The sequence below is a fragment of the Onychomys torridus genome, chromosome 3, assembly GCF_903995425.1.
Source record: "Onychomys torridus chromosome 3, mOncTor1.1, whole genome shotgun sequence".
In the NCBI taxonomy this organism is placed as follows: Eukaryota; Metazoa; Chordata; class Mammalia; order Rodentia; family Cricetidae; genus Onychomys; species Onychomys torridus.
In genome coordinates, this window is record NC_050445.1 from 104,931,440 (window position 1) to 104,956,416 (window position 24,977).

The window sequence follows — 24,977 nt, forward strand, 5'->3', positions numbered from 1 at the left end:
GGAACCAATGGAGACCTCCAGTTTAGACTCTCATTCTGCAAGTCTAGCTGTGGGTCTCTGCATCCCCTCTCCTCTACTGCTGGAGGAAGACTCTTTGATGACAACTGGACAGGGCACTGACCTATGAATATAGCAGGATATATATTAGGAATCATTTCATTGATTTTTTTTCCTAGACCTATCATGTTTGGTTCTACCCTAGGTCTCTGGGTTATCCAGTCTCCAGTTACTGGCTACCCAGTCAGTGTCAGAGATGGGCTCCCTCTTGTGGATTGAGCCTCAAGTTAAATCAGACATTGGCAATGGCACCACTCCCCCAGCACATCTTACAGGCAGGGCAGACTGTAGGTCGAAGGTTTTGTGGCTGGTTTGGTGTCCACATTTCTCTTTCAGCAGCCTGTGAATGGCTGCTGACTCCATGGAGACACCACTCAACCTCTCCACATTTAATGAGCTGTGTGTGTGGATGCTGTCCTCTGCAATGCCCACCCACACCCATCAGTTTGCAGAGAGCAATCCTATGTCCTAGCATCAGCCTGGATCATTTAGGGATCTCCACGGGATATGCACAGAGTGGAACACAGGGTTAGAAGATAAGGAAACCTCAGAGGTGTGGATGAATGACCTAGTCTTTACCAAGAACAACACAGAAAATTTCTGTTTCTAGATGGTGTGTGTGTGTGTGTGTGTGTGTGTGTGTGTGTGTGTGTGTGAGAGAGAGAGAGAGAGAGAGAGAGAGAGAGAGAGAGAGAGAGAGAGAGAGAGAGAGAGAGAGAGAGATACAGGGGATTAAATCATAAAAGGTTAAAAGCGAAAGGGTACTGTAGACTATTTTGCAGGTGGGTAAATTGAGGCTAAAAGGAAGGACTTGGATGAGACTTTATGGCAGTCTAGCAGCAAATGAAGAGCCAAATCCAAATCTCTGACTCTCAGTCTGGGGGTCATCTGCTATAGACCTCTTCTTGGGAAGAATACATGTCTGAGTTCAAACACTTGCACAAAACTAATTTGTGTGCCCCTCCTCTCTTTCTCTAGGGCCAAGTGCTTTCGGGGCAAAAAAATCCTTGGAGATTATGACATCAAGGTGGAACAGGTAATCAGCATGAAGCCTCACATGCCCTCTGTCATCCCAGAGTGAACCATCTAGTCCTGGCCAGTGGAGTACAGTGGAGTGCAGTGTCCTCACTGGACTCCCAACTCTGCCTCTCCTGTCCTCAGGGCTTTTCCTTAACTCAGCAGTTCAGAGACAATGTGGTTCTCCGTGGTCTCTTTCAGTGCAGGGCTCCCAGACTGAGGAAACCTTAGAGGAGTGCCTCCCTAGGATGCTGGCCACACCTCCACGCTGTCTGTGGTAGTGAATTCTGGGTGGGCACGTGTCTTCTGTTCATTGTCTGCCTACTGTGACCCTGAGGCTCTACTTCACAGAGCACCTAGAAAAGAACATCCCTTGTTTCTCTAGGGAACTTGAAAGGCTGTTTTGTTTGTTTGTTTTACCTTCCTCTGCCTCTTAGTCCAGGGTAATAGAAAATTAGGCCCTTTGCAGGGAGGAGATGCCCTGTTTAAATAACACATTTTCTATGTAATAACAGAAACTATTTCTTATTCAAATATTAGGATTTACAGAATATTATGGTTTTCCTACCTATCTTTACATTTATTTATTTGTTTGTTTGTTTATTATTTTTGCAAAATGATCTCGCTAAGTGGCCCTGGCTAGCCTGGAACTTGATATGTAGACTTAAAGAGATCATCTTACCTCTGCCTCCAGAGTGCAAGGATTAAAGGGATATACTACCATGCCCAGTGTATATGCCATTCTTAAAACAACTTGTTAGATATTCTGGTTTGATTAAAAAAAACCAACTCTACCTAACCCTGTGTTAGAGACAGAGGAAACAGAAACCCAGGCAGAACAGGTACCTTGCTTGACATGCTGTGTCAGGGACAGGGTAGAAAGAAACCCAGTAGCCTAACCAGGAACCCAGTGCTTTCATACAGAGACTGAGAAAGGAGATGCTTGTCCTGGTCACATTCTGTCTCTGTAGAGAGGCTCAAAGGATGCTGAGCTGGGAGTCAGGAGACACAGCAGTAGGTTTCATTTGTTCAGAAAAAACACCTTACTCTTTGGGCAGTTTTCTCCTTGGGTAGATGGGGATAGTGATCTCTACCTCCTGGCTCGAAGGGTTTCCTTGAGTGCCAAGTGAAATCTAGTGGATGTGAAAATACATAGAAACTAAATGAATGCTTGGCATGGTGGAGGCTGCTGTGTGGAGGATTGAGACTCACTGCTGCACTGTTACTCTCCAGGCGGAATTTTCAGAGCTTAACCTGGTGGCCCATGCAGATGGAACCTACGCAGTGGACATGCAGGTGCTCCGGAACGGCACAAAAGTTGTCCGGTAAGGGCCTTTCTGTTCTTGGGGTTGCCGTCACCTCTGACTTGGTGGGGGTGGTTTCAGAGTCAACTTGAGAGGGTCCCACCGGGTGATAGACGGAAGTGCTAGAGAAGGCAGCTCTTGGTCCAGCATGAGAGAGAGCAACCTTAAGTTTCACAGACTCTCTTAGAGGTAACCAATCCTGTTGGGACTTCTGCCTATCCTCAAGTCAGCATGGGTTGTGCTTTTATCCCCCCAAATAGTTCCCCTAGAAAACTGGGTTCCATTTAAAAAAAAATCTGGCTGCCCTATTTATGCTGATTTGTTTAGATTTGCTCAGAGTTGGCAGCAAAGCCCTGTGTTGAATGTATGTTCCTTTGTGCTCATCCCTGTATCCTCTCTTTATTCCTCATTCCCAGCAACTCATATGTCTGACAGGAAAATCTAGTGTTGGAATAGACATTGTAGATGGAAGAAAATGACCAGGCACTGAGCATTTTCATGCCAGGTGGTATCCTGGGCACCTAGGTGGTGGTTTCAAAGTCTGGGATGTTGATGTCTACACAGCAGTTCCTTTAGGGAGGGAATGAGAATTCCAGGTATGAGAAATGGTTTCCATTCTTCCCAGGAACTTAATGTTGCTTTAGGTTTTCAGAAATAAGTCTTGTTCCAGGAAGGGTCCGAGACCTACATCACTCTCTTCCTAATTTCAGTCACCACAGGACCCTGACCCCTAGCAGTATAGTGTCCAACAGGATCTGGGTCAGTGACAGGAAAGGCCAGACTGAGTATATCTGGGACCTAACATCAGGAAAGTGGGCTTGCTCTTTCTGGAATCTGAGGAAGAACATAGGAAAAGCAGATGCCAACTCAGGTGTGAAGTGAGCTTAGGTAGGTCCTAGAACAGGACAGACAGGCTTCTCCATCCATGGGTCAAGTGTGTCATGGAGATAGGCACACATAGGCAGGCAGTGACAGAAGGTCCAGCAGCAGGGCTCCAGGGCAGGTGCCAATGTGGGAACGTGGATTATTCCTGTAACTGGGATATAAGGTTAGGATTTGATATCAGGGATACAGCTGGGCTTCATTGTCTATCAGCAAAGGCCTAATTGGGGGTATCTGAACTACACATCAGGTCCCTGAACGTGGGACAAAGGTCAGAGTACCCTAAGCAGATGTTATACCCTCTTGGCAATAAGTGTTTGGGTGACTGAGGAAAGCTCCTTTAGCCACTACTAGAGCTGATCTCTGGGCTGGGCTGGGCTGGATCTGTAGGTGGGGTTGGACGGGTGCCTGGGCAGAGGACCAGGTAGGTCATTGTACATGGTGTCAAATGCTGAGCCACAGAGCCTTGAGGGCAGATGCTGCCACAAACTGCCTCTCTGGGAAGGTCTCTGAAGCTAGGGCATGAAGACAGGCGATAGTCCTCTAAAGCAACTATGGCTAGGAGCTTTGCTGGCTAGAGGTGACACCAGGGGAGCTTTCCCATGCATGGGAACATTCTGTACCCGGTGCTTCCTGCAGCCCCGTTGCTCAACCTCAGCTCTGCAAAATATATTTGCACCCCTCCCTAGCGTCCGTTTTGGAAGAATACCATCGGGAAGCTTGGCATGTGCCCTCAGCCAGCCTAGCTCCTTGCTCTCCTAGGGCCTGATGAGGGCATTGCCTATTTTAAGGAGCATCTATCAGGGATGAAACAGCGCATTAAGATCAGAGATCTGGTGGTAGTGTGGTCTTCCAGGACCCGATTCAAGAACCAACTCTGGAAGCACGGGAGCTTCAGGCTTTCACACCGCCCTATGCGGACAGAGAAACATCACTTTCACTTAAGGTGTGGGGCTCTAAAAGTCTCTCTTCTCTTCTCAAGTATTTATATCCTAGAAAGAGATAGCATTTAGTCCAAAGGAATGGGACAGATTCAGAAACACAGTTCTCAGATCTCCTTTGGAAAGTGTCATGATATTTTATCATCCCATCCAGAAAGGAGTAATAACACAAGGTCATGATGGGCTGGGTGGTCCTTGACATCTCTTCTGTCTTAGGCTTTGGAAATGGGTTACTTGAGGTGCTAGTTAATGGAAACTTGCCTCTGCATTCTTACCAGGTCCTTCCGACCAGACTTTGTGCTCATCCGACAGCATGCATTTGGCATGGCAGAGAATGAGGACTTCCGCCACCTGGTCATCGGCATGCAGTACGCAGGCCTCCCCAGCATCAACTCACTGGAGTCCATTTATAACTTCTGTGACAAGCCGTGGGTGGTAAGGCACCTTTCCCCCCACTCCCCTGGAGTACTTCCAGCACTCCATTAGTAGCATCAACTGAGATCTGAGGCTTGAAAGCTGGGAGGCTTGGTGGGGTAGGCCATCACAGTAGCATTTTACCAGATGTCCTGAGCTGCACACTTTTGCTATAGAGTAGACCTCTGACCTCACCACCATGCTACACAAAGATTCTGTGACAAAATCCTTACAAGTCTGTGGGTCTTTTCTTGACCTGGGGCAGCAGTGATAAAAATGCCTGATTCTTGCCTCTTAAAATGAGTAAGCTATTGGAAAGACCCAAAGCCAATAGAGAAATCCAACTCAGAAGGGTTTTAGAGACAGATCTACCAACAGTTCAACAGTCTCAGAGTCAGATTCATCCACACATGCGTGAGCCTGACAGTGTGAGCTGAACATTTCCTTTGGGATACTTAGGTCTTACCCCTTCGTGGGAAGAAAAAAGAAACCGAGGAGCATAAAACCTCTTGCTGTATGGTGCCACCTTCTGAGATTATTCTGGGTAATTTCATTTAATCTTCACGATAAGCTTACCAGGGACGTATTATTCTTTTCACTTTTGTACAGAGCAATAAGACCCAGGAAGGATTAAGTCACTTGCCAAACTTAGAGAGCCAGGATTTCTGTACGTCACACTGTCTCTCACACAAAGTGAAGAAGAGCTGGCTTGGTTTCCTCTTGCACAGCCAGTCTAGAAACCTTCTAGAGCTGTAGAAAGTATTGAAAGAAACATGAGAGCCTAGAATGACTGGGGATTCTCCTCTGCTAGGTCCGCTGCCCCAGGCTGGCCTCATGGAAGGAAATGCTTGCTTCTAATCGTATTCTCTTCATCTTCTTGTTTTTCAAAAATCAAATTTCACACACTCTAGATTGCCAAGGCTCACCAAGCTTATTGTGACATTTCTGAACCATAAACCTCTTTGCTCTGGGAGCTGGAGGGGTATTCTATAACCACATGGGCCCATTAACTCTGCTCTTGACTTTTTTGTTTTCCCACACTCGAATGAACAGCTTTCCAATTCCCTGGCTAGCACAGAGACCATACAGTGAAGGAGGAAGAGGTGTGGACAAGGAGAAGGAGGTTTGAGGGCTGCTGTGGTTAAGGGGAGGTTGGCTTCCTAAGCTCCACTTGCGGCTTTTCCCTGTGTGTGGCCTGTGACATCTGGAATCCTACTGTTCTGCAGAGATGGGCTAGAAGGGTGGTGTGATTTGAGTATGATGCCTATATAAGAAAACACACGAGGCATCTATCAAATGTCTTTTCTAGGAACCTCCCATTTCTCCTCAGTCACACAACCTTCCTCCTGAAGTATGCCTTAACCCACTCCATCCCCATTTCCTTCAGAATTTGGTTCTCTCATAGCTACACAAGGTGATGCCACTGGTATCAGCTTTTCCTGAGTGTCTTAATGACAGCCCTGTGACTAACCATCTTTTGTGTTTAAGTTTCTGTGTCTACAAACTGTGACTAATAGTATATGCCGTTCCTTTGCCAGTATGGTTGTATATACCATTTCTTTGCCAATGCGGTTATTATAGTTCCCTGATATCTGAGACTTCCTAAAGGAACTGGTCCCATGCTTTCTTTTCCTAAACTGTGGCAGAGGCTAGAGAAGGGAGGAACAGAAAGATCCCTCATGGGATCTGGGATCTGGTGAGGGGTCACATTCTCACCCATTCACAATCTCAGCACACTGCCTTTGGCGTTGCATGGGAACAACAGGGCTTGCTGGACACACCCCAAGTTTTCCCCAGAGTCTCACTAAGCAGCTGCCACCAAGTGACATTTTACATGTTGTTCTCAGCTTGTCGGGAGAAGCGGACACATTTCATGACGGTGAGAGGAGGGTCCCTGTGATACGATGACTTTGGCTCATGCTTCCTAAATTTCTTACTGTGGGTGTTCTGGATGTGAGAGGCATCCAGTGGGCTGGAGAAGGCTATGCCTTGCACCAGAATGATTCTGAGCAAGTCTGCTGTCCCCAAACTGACCAGAGTAGCCACTGGGATTTCAGAAGGAAAAATAGTTCCATCAATGAAAGCAGCAGTCCAGAGAAAGCAAGAATGCCAGCATCCCCGACTACTCCAGTGGAGCTGAATTCTGGTTCTTTGGAGATTGGTAGACCTGGGTTAAACTTAAGCATTTACTATCTAGGAGAGACAGGGAGAGCACATTACTCAAATAGAATCCCAAACCCCATTTCTTTAATGAATTCTTTCTTGAGTCATTAGGTAAGTGGTTTAAATAAGCATCTTTCTATTCAATGCCAACACCGCACCAGCTCTCCAATTCATTTTTTTGGTCTGCATAGAGGAAATAGCCCTTATCAGATATTACCTTTGTTTAACTGGTAACTGTGTACTTGCGACTTAATCTAAGTTTCTAGGGAGACAGAGTTCTGATGCCAAGTCCAGTCTATTAATCAGACAGGGAAAGGGGTAGGGAGGGTAAAGTGGGCTCTCAGGGACCCAACTGGAGCCTGGGAACTGGCTGTCATTTTAGTCTTGGCTGTCCCAGGGCCCTGGGAGTCTGCCGGAGGCCTTCCTGGCATCTGTGAGGTTGTCTGTGTAACTCACCCACACATAGGGAAGATAGGGCCTCACGTCTTGGTGCCATGCCAACGTGTGGGCTGCAGCAGGACAGAGGTCTTTCGGCAGAGCTGGCATCAGCTCCCTAGGGATGCTGGAGAGCCTTAGAAGCCCGGGCACAAAAGGAACCCAGCCAGGTCCAGGTGGGCAGGTGGAGCTGAAGGTCAGGTGAGGTAGTAGGAAGAATTGGAGAAGGAAGGAAGGGAAGAGCAGAGAGTCAGTCAGGGATGAGAAGTCAGCAGAGGATGCAATGGGCAAGGAATGAAGAAACCTGGGTGCTCTCGCAGTGGAGCCTCAATACCTGCCATGCTCCGAGGCTTCTCTAGCCTTGGTCTCCTCAGACCTGGTGTGGAGACTGTCTGAAGTCTCTTTCAACAATAAAGTGTTAGAGAGTGAATCCTAAAGGAAGTCTTAGACCTCAGAAGTTACCAGTCCCACACACTGAAGGCTGGGGCCCAGAAAGACCCACATTTCCCTGCATTTTAATAAAAAATCTTCCCTACAAAAGGACCACAGTCTGATGGAGGAGTGTGGGGGGAACGCAATCAAAGATGTTCTTCCTGATGCCCGGTGTGAAAAGCTGAAGGAAACCACCCTGCTCTGCTCACATCTGAAGAGGGAGCCTGGCAGGGAGGGGCCTTTTGTCCAAAGGCAACTAGTGAGTTAAAAGGAGAACACCAAGAGACTCCACTCTGCTAATAATCCTTCCTGAACTAACATCCCTTACAGAGAATGGGACCTAAACTTTGGGAAAAGGCCCTAGCTTTCCCGTCTCTGACAAGTAGAGGGCAGGTTTGACCCAACAACTTTCCCTTGAAGCTGACCAAGCTATAGGCTATTTGGAGCCTGAACAGATCTTACTGGAGAAAAGAGGCTAGCTGCCCATGCACTAGGGTTGGCGTTGTGGGTTAAATGTGGACTAGGTGGGAAAGATCTGTGTTTCCTGTGAGAATTGCGTGGCCTCTGTGGAATCTGAAAAGTAGGTATTGAAAAGATTCAGGAGAAATAGAGACTGGGAATGAAGGATCTAGCCGTGAACCTTGCTCAAGCATGTGACCTCGGGCAGCTGACCTTTCTGTTCTTAGTCTCTTTGTTTTTGAAAGGTCAAGGAGAGCCGGATGTGCACCAGAAGCCTCCCAGCCCCAACACTGTGAAGATCTGAACCTTGCCTTTTCTCTTGTTGCCACAGATAAAGGGTATAGCAAGTTCAGTTCTTATAATCCCAGTAGTCAGTGCCGGGAAGATGGACCTGTAGGTTTCACCACTGTGACCCTCCAGTCTTCCTGAAGAACAGCTTCATTTATGCCACCCCCTGTGCAGACTCTGGTGGCTCTGTAGAGCACACCGGAGGGGTGTCATTTATTTCTTTGCCTGGCGTTAGAACTTCTGAGACTTGGCATGTTACTGCTTCAGCTTTGCCTTGCTCCGCTGCTCAGAAGAGCATACGTTTGGAGTTAGACTTCAAGTTTGCAGTTCCAGCTTTACCTCTTCAGTTCTGTGATTCATTTGATTTTTCTTGAGACAATATTTTACCATTTAGCCCAACACAGTGGCCTGGAGCTCACTCTGTAGCCCAGGCTGGCCTCAGACTCATCATCCTCCTGCCTCTGCTGAGTACTGAGATTATAGATGTGCACCACTCCCCCAGCCCAATTTCTGTGATACAAGTGAAGTTCCAAACCCCTTCTCAGCCTTGTCAATTTGAAAATATTGGGCAGAAACCACTGAAATTAAGTAGGCCCCCAATGAATACTAGCTTTCTCTTTGTCTTGCTCTACTAAAGCATATGTCCTTGAATTTACATGTACCTTTCCTTTCTCAGTACTGCCAGTTGATTTAACACAATGTATTCTACAGTGAAAATGCTCTATATTTATTTGACGAATTGATGTTGTATCTGGTCCAGAAGTTGAAGATACAGTGAAATTCTTTCTTGTTTTTTGCAGTTTGCCCAGATGGTGGCCATCTTCAAGACACTGGGAGGGGAGAAATTCCCACTCATTGAGCAGACATACTATCCCAACCACCGAGAAATGGTAGGTGGCTAAGTGGAGCCTTGACTCTGCACTGTTCCTATTCCTAGCCACATGGTGACTCTAGAGGCCTTTCAGGGGCCTCAGCACCTCAGACCCAACACCTCAGGTAGCTGCAGAGCGGCTCAGAGCAGCAGAAGTAGCTAGATTCTAGCCAACAGCTTTTTGTTTTCCATTTCTAGGTACAGAGTAGAGAAAAGCAGAAAAAGCAGGGCATTTTAACATGACAGAGTAGCAAACCTGTGAGTCAACAGTCAGGAGGGTTCACAGCTTTTCCTATAGCCACAGCTTTGCCGTGCGTCTCTGGGGGTGTTACAGTTCCTCACTGTGTGTCAATTTCTCAATTATGACAAGTGAGCATAGCTACTCTTGACCAGGATATCTAACACAGCATGCATATGATTTCAAGGAAGTTCCTCAAGTAATAGCCTTCTGGTGGAGATGAGCCTCCCAAGACGGAACCTGTTGCTTCTGTTATTCCTCACTAGACTTCCATTCCTTCGCCACCTCCAAATTGTGACAAAGCAGAGTCAATCCTATGCCGTCTCTGAGTCCAACCCCGGAGGTCAGAAGGAAGAGAAATGGTTGGTTGGAAGCTGTGAAGATGTGTCATACGGAGTAACCTGGAGGTTACTTTCCATCCTCCTTCCCTCCCCATACTTGCTACCCAAGGATGGTGTGGATTATTGCTGGAGGACCCCGCTTGGAGACTCACTGCCAGAGCCTTCCAAGTGCTGTGTTCTGGGACGGGGAATCAAGTTTGGTGTCCCCCCCCCCCCCCACTCTCTCCTCCCAAAGGGATCTCCATCATTGCATTTAAACCCAGAGCCTTCTTCCAGGACAGCACACATGTGCTGATCACACATCAAAATGAAAGCCAGTCCTGAGTGGTCAAAAGAACTGATGACCCCTGCCATCTTTTCCAGAGCTTTCCCCAGGAAAAGGTTCTGGGCCGTTGAGCTCTATGAGTGAACAAATCATAGAGGCCATTGTCAGTGTTTCCCCATGTAGACAACCCAGGAAGACTTACAGAGGCTGAGGAGCCTTCAGGAGCCGGTAGCTAGAGTCCAGGACACAGAGGTAAGGGGACTTAGCTGAAGGGTGGAAATGCTCACTCAGTCACAGCTAGCTGTCTCCTGCTGTAACACCTGGCAGGGATAGCTGCTGAAGAAACCCCAAGCAAGTGCAAGCTGCGTTCGTTCCCCACTGCATGTTCCCCGGGGGTCCCGTCATCATCTCCTCCCACACTCTGCTGACATTTGGTCTTAGGAGAAGACCATGCTCTGGGGGCACTTTTGTCGTTTTTCACCTGTTTTGTTTTTGCTTCAAAACAAAGTTCTAAGGTAGGAACAAAGACATTAGCAACCTAAAGGAGGTGGAGGAAAAGTCCCTGGACCCCAACTGAAGGCAGTAGAGATATTTAACCTAGAGGGAGAATGCTTGTTCTGGTATACTCAGTCTTTTCTTGTCCAGAGACAAATGCTATCTGGGCCAGGCCTTCTGCCAACAATAGTATCAGGGGACTTGCAGGGCACAGGGAAGAGTGGGCCGTTCAGCTCTCATTGTGTCCTTTAAGCAGACAAAAATGTGTCAGAGGATTAGGCTAAGTTGAGACAGTGGGAGAAGAGGATATGAAGCTTTAGTGTATTCTTTTCATTTCAGCCAAGCAGCCCACTCAGGATACAGTCACCCCTTCCATAGCATACATCACAAGGTTGTACTGTCTTATGACACTTACAGCTAGCTCCTCCTTTACCATAGGAGCTAAGAAAAGGAACGTACATTCTCCTGACTGGAGAAAACAAAGCCAAAATAAGAACTTTCAGTAATAGGTATAAACTAGACTAACAAGATTTGGGAGACAAGGGAGAGGGGCTGAGGGCAAGTCATACTACCTTCTCCAGCCCTTGACAAGTTGTGAGCTGGAGATGTGGACATAAGCTGTCACATGCTCCACAGCTGCCATAATGCTGGCCGGGCCACCCACTTGTCACTTCCCATCATCTGGCAGCAACATGGCAGGTGGTGATGGTCAGAGTACCACAGAGAACTGGCTTGGTCTTCAGGACACTTTCCAAGGATCTAGTGGTCACTGGTCACTACTACGGCTGGATGATGTCAACATACTCCTTCCGGAGGTGTAGGTGGCCCCGGTACCAGCTACAGATGCCATCAACGTGCTTCATGCAGACATAGTGCTGGGCCTGGTACCCATAGAGCTTCCGTTCCAGCAGCCAGTCTGTCCAGAGACACTCATTGGGGGCTGAGATGGTACAGGGCACCGCATAGCAAGTGATGATCTAGTTGTGACCACACAATATCAAAGTGAATAGAGTATCCTTTCTCTGTGCTGCCTTTCACATCCTGTGTGTCCTCACTGCCATCTCAACTGCCTTGTCTTTTCCCAGTTCCAAGATTCCCCCTGAGCCCTTCTCCCCCATCTCCTTGGGAACAGTATTATCTTCCTGGTGTCACTAGACACAGCCTTGATGGGTCCCATACTGCCATGACTGTAAATACTCTTCAGAGCTTTGATTTCTTTACCTTCAAATTAAATCTTGGTTCTTCACAAATTTTCTCTAGACTAAATTAAAATTTGAAAATAAATTAATTATTACAGGCCTGGAAAAGAGTATTCTGTCTGTCTGTCCGTCCATGCTCCCTTTTCTCATTTTTGAAACAGACAGTGTCTCACTATGTTGCCCAAGCTGGCCTGACTTGGAATCCTCCTTCCTGCCTCAACTTCTCATGTACTTCAGTACTGCTGAGGCACCACACCTGGCTTCGACTTGCTTTAAATGGTGATCTAATGTCATTTCAGTCTGCCTTGTGTGAGCACAGTGCCCCCCCCCCAAGAGTAAGTACTTTGAGTTTAAAAAGGTGTAGTCTCCACCTTCCCACCCCCAACTTCCACGGCACAACTTGAGTGTAGGAAGTGAGTTCACATATATGGTGGAATACATGGAGGATGAGACCCCCAAGGCTCTAAGCTTGTCCCTCACCCACAAATGACCTTGGAAATGGACATTCCCTTACTTGGCAGCCACAGTTCTGGGGGTAGTGATGATTCAGACTCTCCCTCTGCACCAAAGACAGGTCCTCCCAGGGCTCAATGTAGTTGCAGAGATGGATGAAGACTTTTCCATCACTGAGAATCTGGCCTTTGTGGAGAGAAAGAAAGGAATCTAGTTAGAAGACTGACAAGGCCTCCAGGGGTCCCCATCATTAAACACTCCAGTAGTGTGACTTTTGTAATGACCAGCCTTTCTTTCTTTCCTTCCTTTCTATGCTGAAATTATGCCTTCTTTATGCTAAACACACTCTGTACAACACAGAGAAAACAACTCCAGTCTCAAATGGCTCTATGACATCAGTGAACACTTGGGACTCAGTGTAGGGACCAGACAAATCTCTATAACCTTTAAAGCAGAGACTAGTTCACAGGGTCTGTGCAAGGCAGAATTATGGGATCTGGTGAAGGTCTGTTCCTTTAGCATGAAGCAGAAAGAAGGTGGGATTTAAAATCAGCCTGGAGCTTGTCAGATCTGGTGACACATGCCTGTAACCTTAGCCCTCAGGAGACTGAGGCAGGAGGGCCAAAAGCTTGAGGTCAGCCTGTGCTGCATAACAAGACCCTTCCTTAGAGAAACAGGCAAACAAACAAAAGGGGCAAGTGAAAACCAGACAGCACAATGCAGGGTTGGGAATGTAGCTCAGGAACCTAGCACGTGCTTAACTTGTGTGAGGCCCTGAGCTAGAGCCCTGGCACAGGGAGGCAGAAAAAGGCCAGACTATGGGTAGGCTTCTTTCTCTTCTATACTCCCTTTGTATACTAGCTGCTGTAACCATAAAGGTCACAGGGGCTTTCAGGTGGAGGATGAGAATAATAAAGCTGTTGCTGAGATTACGTGAGGGAATGTATATAGAATTCTTGGTATAGCTGTTGGCCCACAGAAGATGTCCACTCCTTCCCATTATCCACACTGGCTTCTCCTGCCCAATTGGTATCCATCTTGGTGAACATTTCCCCATAGGAAAGCGTCCTTTTAAAAATTTATTTATTTATCAAGTTCCTTCCGATCTTTCATAGGCCTTTTTCTTTAAGAGCCCAGAAGATGTGAGCCCCCATATGGGTGCTGGAAATTGAACTGGGTTGACTAAAAGAGCAGCCAGTGCTCTTAACCACTGAGCCATCTCGCTAGCCCCATAGCTCCTTTCAATACGTCTTTTCATCAAAGCCGCCCCTGACAATGCGAACCCTCGCCTCTCCTAGGACTTGGACACTCAACCATTTATTCACTAGGCAGCTGCTATCACCTAGTACCAGATGCAGAAATCATATGACAGGCTCCCTTAGGAGGGTAGGCAGAAAGTAGGCATAGTTTACTGGACTGTAATTGCCCAGATGCAAGAAACAAAGGAATGCATGCGTATCTCCAAGTGTAGAAGAGGGTGAATAAAGGAAGCTACCCCAGGGGAGCTGAAGCTCATGTTGTGTCTTCAAGGGATGGCTGGGAATTTACTGTCAACAAGTACAAGGGTCTCTGGACACTAGGACTGTCTTGTACAAGGCAGGAGGACAGCCACACATCCTGTAACTACAGGGAGTTCATTTCAGCTCTCAGGGAGAAAGATGTAGGGTACTCTGTCATTGACAAGTGGCACAGGAAAAGCTACAATGGTCACAGTGCTCTAGCCACAGAGAACTTTTACCTATCAATGAAGACCACTGGCTTCTCCTGAAGGCATGGCATCACTGAACCTTTTTGTAGAGTTATGTTTTCTCCACCCTGGGTTATTCTTGACCTCCTCGAGGACAAAAGTCCCTTGTTCCCCTTTCCCTGACACACCTCATTGCCTCAGCGAGGGTGAGACACACAAAGTGGATGCTCAGGAAAGGGGTGGGCTATCAGGAGCTGTAAAGAGACTGGCCTGCTTATGAGGGACCTGGAAGGTCCAGTGGTGTGTCCCAGGGCAGCACAGTCCCCCTCCTCAGAGCTGAGAAGCCCTTCGTTCTTGTCACTCTTCACGAGCCGTGTCTGGACTAGGAAGTCTTGGAGGACTAGGACGTATTCCTGAATCTCCACTTTCCTGCCCAAGGCCTGACAGTATGGAGCAGATGGTGATCTGCTGGCTCCATGGATAGAGTGGGACTCATCCCTGTTCTCCCTGTGGGCTGGAGCTTTGATTTTCCTAGATTTCTTTACAGATGTTTTCCATCCTGTGGGCCACTCCACTCCAGCAATGAAGCTTCCCTGCTTGTTCACAACCATACCAGCGCTTCTTTCCCTGAATTCCAGAATACTTTAGCACTGTATTTATTTATTTCCCCAAAACATTCTTAGGTGTATTGGATGGATGGCCCATTTACTGTTTTGTCCCAACCAGTTCAGTATACGGGAGGCTGGCCCCGCCCAGGGTTCATGGAGGTGGAACTGTAGAGTCAAGCTTGCACACAGGGCAGAGATAAACACACAGGAAACACCTTCAGGAGATATATTTGGGCTCAAGATGCCAAATATCTTATACTAATTAAAATTTTTAAAATGGAACTAGCTGTCGTCGATGGGTAGAGCGGACTGTTCTTAAAATAGTGAAACAGTAGCCAAGATCACTGCAGCAGGGACTCCTGCATCGAAAGGGAATTCCATTGCTCCTCCCAACAAAAAGGCCATGGTCACTAGCACAACTCTGTTTAGCCCCTTAACTTACCAGTCAAAAGATACTGCTTCTGGCTGTTGGTTTCTAGTTTCACACCACAGAGGGAAGAGTCGAATGGTGTGTAGACATACTGAACATCCTTGGCCTTGTCGAACCCTTTGAACATCTGAAAGGCAGTTACAGAAGCGCAGCACTGGTCAGGGCAGGGCAGTAGGCTGAAAGGTGCTCATTTATTTCCAAACGTTAAGCAAAATTCTATTCAGGTTCGGAGCACAGATGACCTTGCTGGTTTTTATTTGTTTATTTATTTATGTTTAAGTAAGTCTAAACCTTGATTGATTCCGTGGAGATGGGGAGGTCCCACCAACAAGATAGACAGCCAGTCACCACCCTGAACAGTCACTTGGTTCCGGCGGGTCCTGCCCATACCAGCTCATACAGTTCCACTCCAGCACCTTCCTAAGGAGACTAAGTCCATTGCCTGACTCTCACCAGGTTCCTCCCTCCCTTACCGCAGACCCCATCCCTCCATTAGCCCATCGCGGCTCAGCCCTTGTCCTGCCCCATGTACCTTTATCTGTTTGATTTCATACCGGATCATTTTTTGAGTGTCAGCAGGGTCTTCACTGGCAGGAACTACCTTCTCACTGGAGATTTTTGCCCGGATTACTGCACAGAAAAAAAGGGAAACTTCGGCACTGTGGGAGTATGCAATCTGAGATCTGGGTGGCCTGGGTTCCTCTGAGTGTCCAAGGATTGGGTCAAGTGTTTTTAGGTTCTCAGCAGCATGATGCATATGAGAGAGGGGGCTTAGGATTTACTCCGTGGTGGTTGCCAGCTTCAAACCCTTCAGGGTGTTTAAGTCCTTAAACTGTGTTCTTTCTGCCCTTTAACCTGTTGGTTTCTAGAGCTCAAGTTCCCCATAGCCCTGGGTGTAGCGAACAGAGAATAGGAGTCCCTACAAGGCAATTGATGTGGGACTCATCTATCTAAACATCTTAGAATCTCACAACACACCTACAGTGATAGTAAAAACTGTTTATCGAATTTGTAAATGTCCCCATTCTCCATTGAGGAAGTTCATCTCCTGCCATCTAATCAAGAATTGGTTTTTTTTTTTTTGGATTCCCCGCCCCAAGACTGAACCTGAAGCCCCATGCATGAGGGGCAAATGCTCTGTCACGGAGCTGCAGCCCCAGCTCTGGAAATTTTGTTTAAAAAGGTCTTCCTCCTCTCTGCCTGGCCTTGCACAGGCATGAGGCTTGACAGGGTTCTTGTCCTGCGGAAGTCTTCATCTAGTGGTGAACTCCTTATAAAAAACAGCAGTACCCACCACAAAGGGCGGCAAGGAATCAAAACGCCTTTGGAATATGAAAGGCGAATCTAGGAAGTTAAAGGTGTGAAAGAAGGGTGTCCAGGTAGTGGAGAGAAAGGACAAAAGTGTGTGCCCTGTGGTGACAGCTGGCAGCTTCATCTACAGACAAGGAGGCAGGTGTTATACGGCAAACTCCCCTCCCCTCAAGAGTTCTGAACATTGCTGGATAGCTCCAGTGACAGCGAGGTCCCATCAAGCTGAGCTGACGGGAACTACTCTGGAGATCTGTGATAGAATATTTATCCCCCTACAAATCAGGCTTTGTACTTCCAAGGTCAATACAGCAACAGCCATTTCTGACCTATCAGCTGCAGCAGGAGGCACCCATACAGGATCTGAGCTCCACCTCTTCCCACAGATTCCAGGTCTACAGCTCTGCCCAACACCAGTTTTCCCACAGGCAACCCCTGGTATGGTCCTCAAGGGCCACGGACTCACCTAGAGCTGAGTGGCAGACGTGCTGCTGGGGGTGCGCAGGCGCGCAAGTGCACGCCTCACCCAGCCCCGGGGGCCGCAGCAATGCCAGCAGCCGCAGCACCAGTGCCCAGCTCAGCGCAGCCAGGGGGCTCCAGGGCATGACACTGCAGAGCCCCAGCTGAGCTCGTGGGGTCTGCCTGTCGTAACAAACAGCCCCTCCAGGACTCCTCCAGAAAGCCTCGTACAGTCCCAGTCTTTATGAGGTGGCTTTAGGGCCAATCCCGCCCCCCATGGGCTCCTCCCTCCTTTGGCAGCGGGCCACCACAGAGCCGCAGGACCCAAGGTCCTCCAGACCAGACCAACAGACCCAATAATGCAGAGGAAAGCCTGCAGATTCCGAAAGAGGCAGCAGCCTGGAAGTAGAGGGAAGATACGGTTTTGGGGGCCGAGAGACAAAAGCAAAGACCAGCGCAGAGACAAGAAGGCAGAAAGATGAGGGACTGAAGATCCAGTAAAAGCAGCAAGCGAGGGGAGGCACAGACACAGACACAGGCCAAGTCAGAGGCAGACAGAATTACAACAGGCAAAAGAGACAGTGACAGAGGAGGACGGACCCCTCGCTGAGCTGCATACTGGGAATGAGACAAGCTACTCAGGGCTTCTTTCAGCCACAGGAAGTGTTTTCAATGCCCTATTTATGAGGCTCCAAAGCAACAGCAAACAGTCAGGGAACAGGACAGAGAAAGTTGGGGTGTGTGTGTGTCTTGGCGCTGTCAGCTGGGGGGGTGGGGAAGGATGTCAGAGAAAGCAGCCAGTGCTTTAAAACCCTTTCTCACAGCCAAAGCCTTAGACTGCAGAGAGTTGAGGGCAGTTCTTTCCATGAAGCTTAAAACACAGGGTGTCCTGTCGGGCAGGGCAAACTTTGGACGTCAAAGCTCCTACTGCACATCATTGCCCCCTGGAGACCGCGGCCATGTTGCAGAAGGTGGAGCCGCTTAGCAAACAAGCCAGGCACTCCGGTCATTGTGACCCAAGCCTTGTCCACTGTTTGTCAGCAAAGTGCTCCAAGAATCTGAATGAAAAGAAACTCGTAGAATGACTGCCTCAGGGAGAGCTGGAGGCTGGGTCCTGATTCTGACGGCCACTGGGTTGTTTTGTGATCTCTGCCTCCCTGGGCCCCAACTATTTTCTTCATAAAATAGGACTAAACTACAGGATTCCTCCCTCTCTTCACTTTGCAGTCCAGGGCACCAAACCTACATTTCTGATCACAGCTACACTCTTGAGTTTTCATTACAAAATCTGACTTTTCCCAACTATTGATAGCTATTCCCTTTAGAAGACACCCGTGAGATGGCAGTGGTGATATCTGAAAAGAAGGGAACTGGGAGAGAATGAAGGCAGGCGGAGGCAGGCAGTGGGACCAGGCTGGTGTCTAGAGTAGTTCTTTACGCAGTGCTCACACCAAGAGAGAGTTGTCACATGGAGGGGTCTTAAAAGCATCCACCCAACCTTGTCACTTGACAGGTGTGAAGGCTGAGGGGTTCGGTGCCGTGAGAACTACAGTCTTCGCCTGCCAGTATGGTGTCTGCTGCTCTCCCTGCTCCTTTGCGTTGCCGTTCCTGCCTGGATTTTGTTAAGGCAGCTCAAAACCCTGCCTTTGGAGGGTCCTTCTTCCTTTAACTCTTACTCCTCCTCCGTTAAAACAAGGCTACTTCAAGGACGAGTTTACTTTGTTAAGGGTGTCTTCCAAGGATAAACATGCTGAATTCTTATGTCATCCGTCTTCTGAATCCTGACCTGCATAGAAATAGCTTCAGCATACTAAGCCTGTGACAGGATCAGCAGAGGAAAGATGGCACTTGATGGGAGAAGTGGGCTGAGGTGCGTGATTCAGTGGACATCAAGGTGCTCCAAATGCATTCCAAATGTTTCTGGTTTATTGCAGTACAATTTACAGACAGCAAAATTTACTCTTTCATGAATTAAAAAAAAAAAAATTCTCCTTAGCTGACAGGAAGTTCTGTCGGGGTTGTCTAATGCAGAGAAAACTGAAGTCATGGGATGTAGGAAATACCAGGTAGGAGAACAGGGTACATACAGTTGCCTCTAGCCTACTGTGTGACTTTGGGAAAGTTGCTGTCATTTTATGGGTTCCATGTGTAAAACAAGTAGGGTGCATTAATTATTTTAAGATTTTTATTATTCAAGAATTTCATGCAATGTATTTTGATAATATTCCCCAAAGTTTTATTTGTTTATTTCTTTGGATGTATGTGTGCCTGTGTGAGTATATGCGCACCATGTGCATGCATGAGTCTGCAGAGTCCAGAAGGTGTCAGAAGCCCTGGAGCTGGAATTACAGATGGTTCTGAGACACCTGGTGTGGATGTTGAGAATTGAGCCCTGGTCCTCTGCAAGAGCAGTAAGCAATCTTAACTGCTGACCTGTATCCAGCCCCTGCACTGATTCTTTAAAGGATGCAACCAAGGGTCTTCCCAAGGAAAATATTTTCAGATTCCAAAGAGAAAAGACCTACTGACCAGTCCATTTCTTCCTTTTTTGCTCTCAGCTTACACTGCCTACATTCCCTGTGGTGGTGAAGATTGGTCACGCTCACTCAGGCATGGGCAAGGTAAGGCAGGATGGCTGGTGGTGGTCTGGGTTGAGTCAAAGGGGGCTTTTTTTCAGCAAGCCCATTTGTAGACTAGTCTTCTTCCTGTGTCAGTGGATTTCTCCCAAGGACCTGACCAAAAGCCTTGGAAGCCATGGCTTTTGCCCAGTCATCCAATGAAGAGTACAGCCAACCAAGCTGGTCCCTTAGTGTGACCCTGGCTCTGGGAAGGGACTAGAGAACAGGAACTGCTGGGGAGATGGGATGCTCATGTTTACCAGTGTCAGAAACTGTGTGATTGGCTTGGAGGCTCTCAGCCCTCATGACTTCTCTGTGTGTGTATGCACATGTGCCCCTTCCTGTCTGTCTTACATCAACATTAGGTCAAAGTGGAAAATCACTACGACTTCCAGGACATTGCTAGTGTGGTGGCCCTCACCCAAACCTATGCCACAGCAGAACCCTTCATTGATGCCAAGTATGACATTCGGGTTCAGAAGATTGGCAACAACTACAAGGCTTACATGTGAGTATGTGTGGACTATTTGACGGACACTATCCACTTTCCCCCAGCAGCCAGTTTAACCTCGTCAGATCTGTAAGGTAGGACCAGGGGGAGGACGCCACTAAGACAGGCTTCTTAGCCTGACTTCCTCTGTAAGTCGGAGGAGAGATCTGAGAAATAAAACTATAGCCATTTCACTAGTCTCTGGGTGGATTTCACTTTCTCTTCAGACAGGAACAAAGGCTGTAGACTACAGTAGTGGCAGTATGTGGGTCTTTTCACTAACAGTGGTCACAGGTATTCTTCAGTTACACTGTCATGGTTATGACAAATGTTGCTAAGGCCAATTCTTCTCTTTATTCTTCTAAAAACCATGGCAGACATTAAACCTGCTACTACATCGTGTTCACAGAAATGCTTTTTTTAATATTTTAAAAAATGGATTGTGTACCTTGTGAACCCATGTGCTTTTTAAAAAGAAAATACATTACCCATACTACACTTTTCGTACTACCAGAGGAGTCTGTATGTCTCACCAGACTGCAAGAGCACAGAAGTAGCTGAGCCCCTAATGTAACCACCCAGCCTTGGAAATGCTACCACTTTCCCAAGAGTAGATGGCTGCTCCACACAGCCACCAGGAGAAGTGTAGGCGTCAGGAAGACAAAAGACTTCAAGATTCGCCTGGCCTTCCATCATATACATGCAGATAGTGTACAGCTCCAATTCTGAGAGTAGTGTTCTATGGCTTTTTAAAAAACTTGGTTAAGATGTAAAGTTTTCTTTGCAAATAAAAAGAATTATTAATGCATGAATTTGCTTTTTGCTTCTCGAGACTTCAGCACATGAAGTTGAATGCCTTCTGTCCCTCAGCCATACCACCCATTCCCCTGTTTTCATTGTTGGTACCTCTGGAGGTAGGGAGATGTTCCTTCCCTGCACCTTTTCCATACCTGCTTCAAACATTAGTCCTTCCCACAAAGATCACTCTTCTCTAGTGTGAATTTCTTGTGGGGAGAATGATAAAATCACTGTTTCTCACCTTGTAGAGCAGTAGGCACCCACAGACTTCAGGGGATACCCTGGAAGGAAGCTGAAGCATGGTGGTGGCAGTGTCTTTCTGATCTGGGAACTTGAAGCTTTTAGTTTGAGTTGTGATCTCTGTGTCTGTCTCTGTCTCTCTGTGTGTCTCTCTCTGTCTCTGTGTATGTGTGTGTCTCACTGTTTCTGTGTGTGTATGCACATGTGTCTGTCTGTCTCTTTGTGAGTCTGTCTGTCTCTCTCATTGTATGTCTCTTTCTTTCTCTCCTCTCTCCTCTCTCTCTCTCTCTCTCTCTCTCTCTCTCTCTCTCTCTCTCTCTCTCTCTCTGCTCACATGACATTGGGGAGCTGGGGATTGAATTCAGAATCTTGCACATGCTAAACACATACTCTATACTAGGCTTTACTACCAGTCTAGAATTTAGTTTTATTTTTGTTGTTGTTGTTTATTTACTTTTATTGACTAGTTAGTTCCTGCTTTCAAAACATTCATAGTCGTATAATTATCATTTTCCTGCTTTCCAAAGAGGAATTAAGCATTGCTTTAAAACTATATGCAATTAAAGACAGTAGGGTGTGTTTGTTTGTTTTTTAATTGATTAAAAGATTCAAAACTACGTATTTCTGGTTAGGAAAGGCAGGCAGATCTCTGTGAGGCCAGCCTAGTCTACATAATGAGGGAGGGAGGGAGGGAGGGAGGGAGGGAGGGAGGGAGGGAGGGAGAGAGAGAGAGAGAGAGAGAGAGAGAGAGATCTTGACAGTTAAGAAGGGTGGTTAATGACAAGACCATTGAGTGACATTTCTATACTGTTTTGGGGGAGTATTTATGCCCCTCATCATCTCTCCATGACATTTCCTTCCCAGGCTTTTGACAATATCCCTGCTCTGAGCAGGAATGGACCTAGCAGTATCTAAGGTTAGGTGTGTCAGTCTTCCCCTCTGGAAATCCCCAATAGCACCATTTGGTAGAAAGGTGCCCATCCTGTCCCACTATCAACAGAGGCTGTTAAACTGTCCCTGGGGCCTTTCAGTGTCCACTTGCCTGCGCAGCCCAAGGAGCCTGTATGGGTCTGTGCCCTGTGCCCCATTGTTAGGGGAAGGCATGAAGTCTTGGGGAACTTTTCAAACTTTGAAGCACTGTACAAATGTAAGGGATTTACTATTATTATTTACTCACACTTTCTGAGGCACTCATATCGTGCCCTTGTGCTGAGGACACAGAAATGAGCAGGTGTCCCTGATTTGACGAGTCTAGCCATAGGAACATAATTGAAACAACTAACCTACGGAAAGTTTATTTTTATTATGCTTTTTATCATTTTTTTCAAGTTTTGCAAGTTTCTTTTTCTTTTTAATTTTCTTTTCTTTTCTCCTTCCTTCCTTCCTTCCTTCCTTCCTTCCTTCCTTCCTTCCTTCCTTCCTTCCTTTCTTTTCTTTGAGACAGGGTTTCTCTGTGTAGCTTTGGAGCCTGTCTTGGAACTCACTCTGTAGACCAGGCTGGCCTCAAACTCAGAGATCTGCCTGCCTCTGCCTCTGCCTCTGAGTGCTGGGATCGAAGGTGTGCACCACCATGCCCGACCTTCATTAATTTTCTTAATTATCATTCAAAGTAATGGGCTTCATTGTGTCATTTTCTTGCATACTTTGTTTTCATTGAGCTTCCCCAACCCTGCTCCAGGCCCCTCCCTGCCTTCTCCCTCCCCCTCCCCGCTCCCAGGACCCTTTCTCTGCTTTCAGAAGGGTATTCTATTGCCTCTTCTTTCTTTCTCACCCAGCCCAAGGCCCATTTCCTATTCCAGTGTCCTCTTTCTAGTTCCATGACTTAGACCCCCCCCACATATAAAAATGAGAATATATGCTCTGTTATTAGAATGTGGTATTTGTGTGAATCTGGGTTACTTTCATAATTTCTAGTTCCATCCATTTTTCTGCAGATTTCATGATTTTAGTTTTCCTTGTAGCTGAATAAAATTGCACTGTGTGTGTACTATGTTTTCTTTATTCATTTACCTATTGATGGACTTCTAGGCTAGTTCCATTTCCTGACTATTGAGAATAGTTAAACAGGAACCCCAGTGTACAAATATCTCTGTGGTAGGACTTAAAATACTTAGGGTATATACCCAGAGGTAGGATAGCTGGGCCATTCAATATTTCAAGTTTTGGTTTCTGGAGAAATTTTCACACTGTGTGAACAGATTTGTGTGCATGTGAACATTAGGAGATAACTTGAGGAAATCTGTTATCTCCTTCCACCATGTGGGTCTTGGGGACTAAACTGAGGTTGTCAGGCTTGGTGGCTAGTGTCTTACCCATTAAACCATCTCACTAGCCCCAGCAGCCATTTTAATTCTATGTAACCACATTTCTCAATTCTTAGGTTACCTCCTCTGCTACTTTCTATTTCCCTCTAACAGTTTCAAGTTTTATAATAAGGTCTTTGGTCCATTTTAAATTGATTTTGTTCACAGTGAGAGACATAGATCTAATAATCTTCTCCTTATGGATATTCAGCTTTCCCATCGCCATTTATTAAAGATTAGTTTTTTTCTGATGTATAATTTTGGCACCTTATGGCTTTATTTCTGGGTCCTCTTTTCTGTCCCATTGATCTACATGCATGTTTTTGTGCTAATACCATGTCATCTTTGTCACTATGGCTCTGTAGTGTACTTTGAGATCAGGTATTGTGTACCTCCAGCATTGTTATTCAGCTTAAGATTTCTTTGGTTATCAAGGTCTTTTGGTGTTTCTCTATGGATAGTAGGATTGCTATTTTCTACTGTGAGGACTGTTACTGGAATTTTGATGGGGTTGTGTTGACACTGTCTACCTCTTTTGGTAATGTAACCATTTTCACAATATTGTCAATTTATAGCTGTAGGAGGTTTCTCAACTGTCTAATGTCTTCTTGAACGTTTTCCTCAATGCCTTAAAGTTTTCAATTTAGATGTCTCTCATGTCTCTTCATTGTTTATTCTTAGGACTCTTATTTTAATTTATTTAAACTATTATAAATAAGATATTTTGCCTAATTTCTTCTTGGCAAGTTCATTATTGGTATATAGAAAAGCTGCTGATTTCTGTGTGTTGGTTTTTGTATTCTATAATTTTACTGAAAGTATTTACCAGATCTAAGCATTTTCTGGTGGAGACCATATGGTCTTTAAAGTATGAGGTCATGTGATCTGCAGATAGGAATACACTGACTTCTTCCTTTCTTGTTTGTGTCCATTTTCTTTTCTTTCTTTCTTTTTATTGGTCTAGTTAAGAATTTGGGCACTTTATCGAATAAGAGTGGAGAGAATAGGCACCCCTGTCTTACTCTAGGTTTTAGAGGAAATGCTCTCAGCTTTCCCTGTACAGAATAATGCTGCTGACAGGCTTGTAGCCTTTATTATGCTGAGGTGTCTTCCTTTTGTTTCTAGTTTCTTCAGAATTTTATCATGGTGAACTTTATCAAATGCCATCTCTCCGTCCATTAAGATAGTCATGTAACTTCTGTTATTAAATCTATTTATATGGTGCTAATTTGTGTGTGTGTGTGTGTGTGTGTGTGTGTGTGTGTGTGTGTGTGTGTGATGTATGTGTGATGAACCAATGTTGCTTCCCTGGATTGAAATAAATTTGACCTTGATGTATCTTTAAAAATTTGTATTACATTTATTTATATGTGTGTATGATCATGTGTGCTCATGAGCACACCTGGGTATATATGTGTGTGCATGCCATAGTGCAGGCATGCCACAGTGCAGGCATGGAGGTCAGAGAACAACCTGTGGGAGTTGGTTCTCTCCATATGAGAATCAAACTCAGGGCATTGGTCTTTGTGGCGGGCACTTCTGTCAGCTAAGCTGTCCTGCCAGCTCTTCTTAATGTATTCTTGAACTTGGTCTGGAAGTATTTTGTTGAGAATCCTTCCATCTGTATCCGCCAGAGGAATTGGTCTGAAGTTTTCCTTTCTTGTGTGCTGTGTTCTTACCTGGTTTGTTTATTTGGCTTTGTATACTAGAATACATCCAGCGGCTTTCTTTCCTTTCTATTTTTGTGAATTTGGTAAGTATTGATGTCAAGTCTTTCTGAAA

General features: G+C 46.4%; 2 protein-coding genes across 4 annotated transcripts in view; one reads left to right on the top strand and one right to left on the bottom strand.

Moving 5' to 3' along the window:
• Syn2 (synapsin II) overlaps positions 1-24,977 on the top strand; it is a 145,936-nt gene that overhangs the window by 97,449 nt on the left and 23,510 nt on the right. For both annotated transcript variants that reach the window (XM_036182592.1, XM_036182593.1), the window contains exons 2-7: positions 1,036-1,093; positions 2,308-2,399; positions 4,480-4,636; positions 9,193-9,282; positions 19,305-19,367; positions 19,730-19,872. In XM_036182592.1, the coding sequence (XP_036038485.1) occupies positions 1,036-1,093; positions 2,308-2,399; positions 4,480-4,636; positions 9,193-9,282; positions 19,305-19,367; positions 19,730-19,872 (603 nt within the window). The remainder of the gene's footprint in view (positions 1-1,035; positions 1,094-2,307; positions 2,400-4,479; positions 4,637-9,192; positions 9,283-19,304; positions 19,368-19,729; positions 19,873-24,977) is intronic.
• On the bottom strand, positions 10,902-17,372 carry Timp4 (TIMP metallopeptidase inhibitor 4). Of its 2 annotated transcripts, none has more exons than XM_036182594.1 (5): positions 16,754-17,358; positions 15,512-15,609; positions 14,992-15,106; positions 12,316-12,440; positions 10,902-11,579 (listed from the first exon to the last, which is right to left on the bottom strand). In XM_036182594.1, the coding sequence occupies exons 1-5, from the start codon at positions 16,890-16,892 to the stop codon at positions 11,382-11,384; spliced, it is 675 nt and encodes a 224-aa protein (XP_036038487.1). In that variant the 5' UTR covers positions 16,893-17,358; the 3' UTR covers positions 10,902-11,381. The 2 variants fall into 2 exon arrangements, with proteins under 2 accessions (XP_036038487.1, XP_036038488.1); XM_036182595.1 differs by having other exon boundaries at positions 11,462-11,561; positions 12,317-12,440; positions 16,754-17,372.

What these genes read in the sequence shown, in the direction of transcription:
- Timp4 (XM_036182594.1), bottom strand. Translation starts at nt 16,892, where the DNA reads ATGCCCTGGAGCCCCCTGGCTGCGCTGAGCTGGGCACTGGTGCTGCGG. An exon ending in GAAGCAGTATCTTTTGACTG is followed by an intron (nt 12,441 to 14,991) that starts GTAAGTTAAGGG and finishes CTCTCCACAAAG; the next exon opens with GCCAGATTCTCAGTGATGGA. An exon ending in CCCAGAACTGTGGCTGCCAA is followed by an intron (nt 11,580 to 12,315) that starts GTAAGGGAATGT and finishes GGTCACAACTAG; the next exon opens with ATCATCACTTGCTATGCGGT.